This window comes from Arachis stenosperma, chromosome 9 (genome assembly GCF_014773155.1).
Source record: "Arachis stenosperma cultivar V10309 chromosome 9, arast.V10309.gnm1.PFL2, whole genome shotgun sequence".
Taxonomy (NCBI): Eukaryota; Viridiplantae; Streptophyta; class Magnoliopsida; order Fabales; family Fabaceae; genus Arachis; species Arachis stenosperma.
The window spans coordinates 72,418,069-72,425,343 of record NC_080385.1 but is presented as its reverse complement, the minus strand read 5'-3'; the positions used below and the strand labels follow the sequence as shown (position 1 = coordinate 72,425,343).

At 45.1% G+C, this 7,275-nt stretch overlaps 1 protein-coding gene across 1 annotated transcript; it reads left to right on the top strand.

The window, feature by feature from the left end:
• The first annotated feature begins 1,808 nt into the window (after positions 1–1,808).
• LOC130949602 (uncharacterized) lies at positions 1,809–2,999 on the top strand. The gene has a single exon (XM_057878274.1). It carries the CDS (start codon positions 1,809–1,811, stop codon positions 2,997–2,999), a length of 1,191 nt encoding a protein of 396 aa, XP_057734257.1.
• Positions 3,000–7,275: the final 4,276 nt, after the last annotated feature.

The window sequence follows — 7,275 nt, the reverse complement described above, 5'->3', positions numbered from 1 at the left end:
GCTTTAGAGGTCGGGGTGGTGGGATTCTTTCGGTGTGGCACACCTCTCTGTAGACGTCTACCAGGGCGACTCGGAGGGGGGTGTAGCTGTGGTATTTCCGTGGCCTGTCCGAACTGGATTCTTCTTTCTTTTTCTGTTCCCGATCTCGATCTCGGAATGAATGGGTTGACTCCTTCTTGGAAGAGTCCCTTATCTGGGAAGTTTCCTCCATGTTGATATATTTTTCTGCTCGCTCTTGCACCTCGTATAAGGAGGTCGGGTATCGTTTGGATAGGGATTGGCTAAACGGTCCTTCTTTTAGGCCGTTTGCTAGTCCCATGAGGGCTGCTTCAGTGGGCAAGTGTTGTATGTCCAGGCAGGCTTTGTTGAATCGCTCCATGTATTCTCGGAGGGTTTCTTGGTTGCCTTGTTTGATCCCGAGTAGGCTGGGGGCATGTTTTGCCTTATTCTTTTGAATAGAGAACCTTGTTAAGAATTTTTTGGTCAGGTCCTCAAAGCTGGAGATTGATCCTGGCGGCAGGTTGTCGAACCACTTCATGGCCGATTTTGTAAGAGTGGTAGGGAAGGCTTTGCATCGAATCGCGTCGGAGGCGTCGACTAGGTACATTCTGCTTCTGAAGTTGCTGAGGTGGTGGCTTGGATCGGTGGTGCCGTCGTAGAGGTCCATATCGGGCGGTTTGAAGTTTCGCGGTACCTTTTCTTTCATGATCTCTTGCGTAAAGGGATCATGATTGCCTTCGGGGGTGGTGCCGCGTTCCGTCCGATTTTTCAGGTTGGCCTCTATCTTTCGTAGTTTTTCTTCTAATTCTCTGCGTTTGCGAGCTTCCCTTATTAGATCTTGTTCAGTTTCTTTCTGCTTCTTTATGTCTTCTTCGAGCTGTTTCAGCCGGTTTTGCTGCGCTTGTACTGTTTCCAGAATCTCCGAACTCTTTTCTTTTTCGGGATTTTGTGGATCTTTGTCTAGGAGTGATGTCTTTGGGCGATTCTGTTTGTTTCCCCCTGGAGTGCGTGGTGATAGAGGGCTGTCCGGCCGTTCTCCGGTGTCAACTTCCTCTTCTTGTTCTGATGTAGCGTGGTTATTGTTGGGAGGGTCGTCCGCCATGGATGACTTCCAGGGTCCCCGGCAACGGCGCCAATGTTCCGAGGGTTACCTGAAACGTGTAGCTCGGTCGTTCAGGCAAGGTCCGAGGTAGGGGTCTGTGACCCGAGCTTGGTGTGCTGAACGACGGGGGGGTGTACCTGCAATGACACTCCGATGCTTAAGTTAGCATGGGTCCAAGCAGATATCGAGTAGAATTAGAGTATGAGTTATACCTGGGTGCTCCAGTGTATTTATAGTAGTTGGTCGTGATCATCCCTGGATAAGATATTCTTATCTTATCTTATCTTTTTGGGAGTTTTATCTTTATCTTTGTGGAACCGCCTTTCCCAGGCCTTTTCGGCCTTTAGGTTTTGGGCTTCGCTCCTTTTGATGGGCCTTTTCCTTTGTTGGTCCGAGGTCCGACCTCAGGCGTGGGCCTTTGGGACGACCTCGGACCTTCTGTGGATTAGCCGGGTTAGGAGAGCTCGGTCAGGGTATGAACACTAGGCAACGCCGAGAGATAGAGGACAAGCTCCTAAAGCTCGAAGCCGAACTCAAAACCAAGACTACTCGATCCAATCATGAAGATAGCCCCCACAAAGATCAAGACCCATTCACCAAAGAGATCATGAAAGCCAAAGTCCCAAAGGACTTCAAAGCTCCCGATATAACCCTGTACGATGGCACATCAGATCCAAGCCATCATCTCAGCAACTTCAGAAGCAGAATGTATCTCACTGACGCCTCGGACGCTATTCGTTGCAAAGCCTTCCCGACTATCTTAACAAAGACAGCAATTAAGTGGTTCGATACTCTGCCTCCCAGATCCATCACAACTTTTGATGACTTAGCCAAAAAGTTTCTTGCTAGATTCTTCATTCAGAAGGACAAAGCCAAACACGCTTCGAGCCTATTAGGAATCAAGCAAGGAGATCAGGAGAGTCTTCAAAGCTACATGGAAAGATTCAACAAAGCATGCCTAGACATAAAAAGTCTACCAACAGAAGCAGCCATTATGGGTGTCATCAATGGTCTGCGAGAAGGACCCTTTACTCACCCCATATCAAAGAAACATCCAACATTCCTGAATGAAGTGCAGGAACGAGCCCAAAAGTACATTAACATGGAGGAAAACTCTCGATTAGGAGAAACCTCAAAATCTAAATTCTCCTACTCCTCCCGGGATAAGGATAAAGAGTCCAAGAAAAAAAAAGATCAATACGGCGAGAAGCCTAAAAAATACAACAATTACACCCCCCTTCGGGTGTCTCTTGTGGATGTTTACCGAGAAGTATGCAAAAAAGGAGGAGGAAATCAAACAGAATACTGTGAATATCACCAAATCTATGGACATCCTACCAATGAGTGTTTCGACTTAAAAAATGTTATTGAGGAATTGGTAAGAGAAGGACGACTAGATTGGTATTTAGCCAACAAATCGGATGAGCCCCGAAAAAGAAGAAGGGACGAAGAGGTCGAAAGAGGAGAACGACCACCTCGCACCCCGGAGAGACACGTTCATATGATAAATGGAGGATTCGCAGGAGGGGGATCCCTAAATCATCTCGCAAAAGGCACCTTAAAGAAGTATATCATGTCGAGGGAGGAGAAGGATCACCCGAGATCCCTACTATTACTTTCACCTAAGAAGACGCGGCAGGCATCATCCTGGGACATGACGATCCTATGGTCATCACTATCATATTGGCCAATGCTAACCTCTACCGCACACTGGTGGACCAAGGAAGCTCGGTGGATATCTTGTTTAAACCCGCCTTCGATAAACTCGGTTTATGGGAGAAAGAACTCAAAGCGTATCCAAACAGCTTGTTTGGACTACGAGACACTCCAATCCAACCGTTGGGATACATCTCACTACACACAACCTTCGGAAAAGGAACCCGATCAAGGACACTAAACATAGACTACATTATAGTCGATGTAAGCTCAGCCTACAATGCCCTGATAGGTCAGACAACATTGAATCAGCTCGCAGCAGGAGTTTCAACTCCACATCTATGAATGAAATTCCTAACTCCATAAGGGATTGCTACGATAAAAGGAGATAAAAAAATAGCACGACGCTGTTGCAATGAAAGTCTAAACCTCAGAGGCAAAGGGGAAGAAATCCACACTATCGAGCTCGGGAGAGTTCGAGGTTGGGAAGAACTTCACCCACAACCTGAGGGTTAAATCGAAGAAGTCCAGATCGGAGACACCCCAGACAAAACAACAAACATTGGGGCAACTTTGAAACAAGACACAAAAGGCCCTCTAATACAGTTCCTAAGGGATAATGCCGACCTCTTTGCTTGGAAAGCCGCAGACATGCCAGGCATAGACCACAAATTAATGTGCCACAAGCTGGCAGTATACCCAGGATCTCGGCCAGTACAGCAGAAGCGTAGGAAGCTTGGACCAGAAAGATCCCAAGCTGTGGAAGAACAGGTGCAGGCTCTACTGGAGGCAGGGTTCATAAGAGAGGTCAAGTACTCATTATGGCTAGGCAATGTTGTTTTAGTGAAAAAGTCAAATGGGAAGTGGCGGATGTGCACCGACTACACTGATCTCAACAAAGACTGCCCAAAGGATCCCTATCCACTCCCAAATATCCACACTCTAGTTGATGCCTCCTCCGGATACAAGTACCTCTCTTTTATGGACGCTTATTCGGGATATAATCAAATTCCGATGTATCCCCCTGATCAAGAGAAGACCTCATTCTTGACCCCAAAAGCAAATTATTGTTACGTCGTCATGCCATTCGGACTCAAAAACGCAGGAGCTACTTACCAAAGATTAATGAATAAAGACTTCGCAGACCATATTGGAAAACTCATGGAGGTATATGTGGACGACATGTTGGTAAAAACACAAAGTGAGAAATCATTACTGCCCGACTTCACCAAAGTGTTCGATACCATTAGAGAGCATGGCATGTGACTTAATCCCACAAAGTGCATATTCGCAGTAGAAGCGGGAAAATTCCTGGGTTTCATGTTAACACAATAGGGAATTGAGGCGAAACAGGACAAATGTCGGGCTATACTTGACATGAAGAGTCTAACCTGTGTCAAAGAGGTACAATAACTCGACGGGAGACTGGCAGCCTTGTCTAGGTTTCTAGCCGGATCAGCCATAAGATCTCTCCCCTTCTATGCCACCCTAAGGAAAGGAAAGATGTTTGAATGGACAGCTGAGTGCGAACGAGTTTTCCAGGATTTCAAAAGGTTCATGGGACAACCACCTACTCTAACTCGACCACGGGAAGGAGAACCACTTGTATTATACCTCACAATAGGAAGCCGAGCAATAGCATGAGCACTGGTCAGAGAAGACGAAACTGGGCAACAACCCATCTACTTCGTCAGCAAAGCTCTACAGGGGGCAGAACTGAACTATCAAAAGATAGAGAAGTTCGCCTATGCCCTCATACTAACTTCTCGACAACTTCGCCCCTACTTTCAAGCTCACACCATCAAGGTTCGAACAAATCAGCCCATGAAAAGCATTCTCCAGAAGACAGACTTAGCTGGAAGAATTCTACAATGGGCGGTCAAGCTATCTGAGTTCGATCTTCAATACGAAACTCGGACAGCCATAAAGTCCCAATATTTGGCCGACTTTATTGCTGAGTATACTGACACTCTGGAAACTCCCAAAGAATGGAATCTCTACGTAGATGATTCTTCAAACAAAATGGGAAGTGGCGTAGGTGTGATAATAGAAAGCGATCAGGGAACCCAAATCGAACTCTCCCTCAAATTCGAGTTTCCTGCTTCAAACAACCAGGCCGAATACGAGGCACTACTAGCTGGTTTGAAGCTGGCTAAGGAAGTTAGAGCTCAAAAGCTTATCATCTTCAGCGACTCACAAGTAGTCACCTCATAAATAGTAGGGAGCTACCAAGCTAAGGATCCTACCATGAAAAAGTACTTGGACAAAATCAAGGAACAGCTCGGACAACTCGAGGAATATGAGGTCCGCCACATACCTCGGGAACAGAATGCTCGAGCCGATGCACTCTCAAAATTAGCCAGCACCAAACCAGGGGGCAATAATAGAAGCCTCATTCAGGAAGTATTACAAAGTCCATCAATCTCGGGGAAGAAAAAAGTCCTAGCCATAACAAGTCAGGATCAGGGATGGATGACCCCCATAATTAACTACCTCAAAACAGAGACACTCCCTACAGATAAGAAGGAGGCAAAAAGACTAAAACGGGAGGCACAATACTATAACATCATAAATAATACTCTATACAAGAGAGGGATTTCAAAACTGCTGTTAAAATGTGTGCCGACCTCCAACACAAAAGAAGTTTTAGAAGAAGTACACAGTGGCATCTGTGGCAACCATCTCGAAGCACGAGCTCTCATAAGAAAAGTACTCCGAGCTAGATTCTTTTGGCCGACCTTACAAAAGGAAGCAACAAAGTTCGTAAAGACATGTCCACCATGTCAGAAACATGCTAATTTCCACATCGCCTCACCAGAGGAACTCATCAGCGTAACCTCACCCTGGCCATTTGCAAAATGGAGACTCGACCTCCTCAGACCCTTCCCTCAAGGATCAGGACAAGTCAAGTTCCTCATCGTAGGGGTAGACTATTTTACAAAATGGATTGAAGCAGATCCCCTAGCTAATTCCACTGCTCAAAGAAGTCAAAAATTCCTATATAGAAACATTGTCACAAGGTTTGGGGTTCCTTATTCCATTACCACAGATAATGGCACTCAATTCATAGACGCAGGGTTTAGAAAATTGGTGGCCGACTTAAACATAAAGCACTAATTCATGTTCGTAGAACACCCCCAGGCTAATGGACAGGTAGAAGCTGCCAATAAAGTCATATTAGCCGGGCTAAAACTGAGATTACAGGATGCAAAGGGAGGATAGGCTGAAGGGCTCCCACAAGTTCTATGGGCATATCGAACAACCCCACACTCTGCGACCATGGAATCACTTTTCTGACTAGCTTACGGAATAGATGCAATATCCCAGTGAAACTCAAAGAAGGATCTCCCAGAACGATCCTCTATAGTAAAGAGGCCAACTCTCAACGTAAAAAAGAAGAGCTTGACTTACTTCCAGAAATCTGAGAAAGAGCTCGAATCAGGGAGGAGGCATTAAAATGTCAAGTGGCCTTAAGATACAATCGAAAGGTAGTACAGCGAAATTTCGTCAACAACGATCTCATCCTAATCCGAAATGATATCGGAACAAGATGACCTGGAGAGGGAAAACTGGCAGCTAACTGGAAAGGACCCTACCGAGTCACAGAGGTACTGGGGAAAGGCTACTACAAGGTGTCCAAACTCGAGGGGCGAGAGCTACCAAGGTCATGGCACACCTGCAACCTAAGAAGGTATTATAGTTAGGAAGTAATAAAGGATCTTAGGCCAAAGGTGCACCCTTTTTCTTGAAAAAGTTTTTTAACGAAGCACCGAGCCAAGATCTGCAAAACTACCTAACTTAAGAGGGTAAAAACCCACATATATATATATATATATATATTTTCCTGTATGTCCACTTTCTATTTGAATAAAACTTTTCAGATTTTTTCTACAAAGCCTCTCTACAGGTCGGCAATGTGAAAATCAAATTCACCACCCGACCACGATGAAAACCGAATTCATCATCTAATTTCGACAAAGATCGGCAAAAAGTGAACACCAAATTCACTGCTCGATCAAGACAAAGCTACAGGTTGGCAAGGTGAAGATCAAACTCACTGTCCGATCGCAACAAAATCGATAAAGTTATAAAAAGTAATCCATAAGCTGAGGCCTGGCCAGCCCTGACTAAAAAATGGATTACTAGAAATAACTTGAGACGGACCGACATGAAGAAGTCGGACCAATCGACCTTGGGATGGACCGACATGAATAAGTCGAACCAATTGACCAAAGCGATAAAAAGTTTATAAAAAAGTGATCCATAGAAAGAGGCCTGACAAGGTCTGAGAATAAATGGATCACTAAAAATAACTTAGGACGGACCAACATGAAGAAGTTGGACCCAACTAATCAAAGCGACAAAGTTATAAAAAGTAATTCATAGAAAGAGGCCTGATCAGCCCTTATCAAAAGTGGAATACTAGAAATAACTTAGAAGGGACCGACATGAAAAAGTCGGCCCAAGCCGATCAAAGGCGATAGAGTTATAAAAAGTAAAACCAAAAAAATAGACCC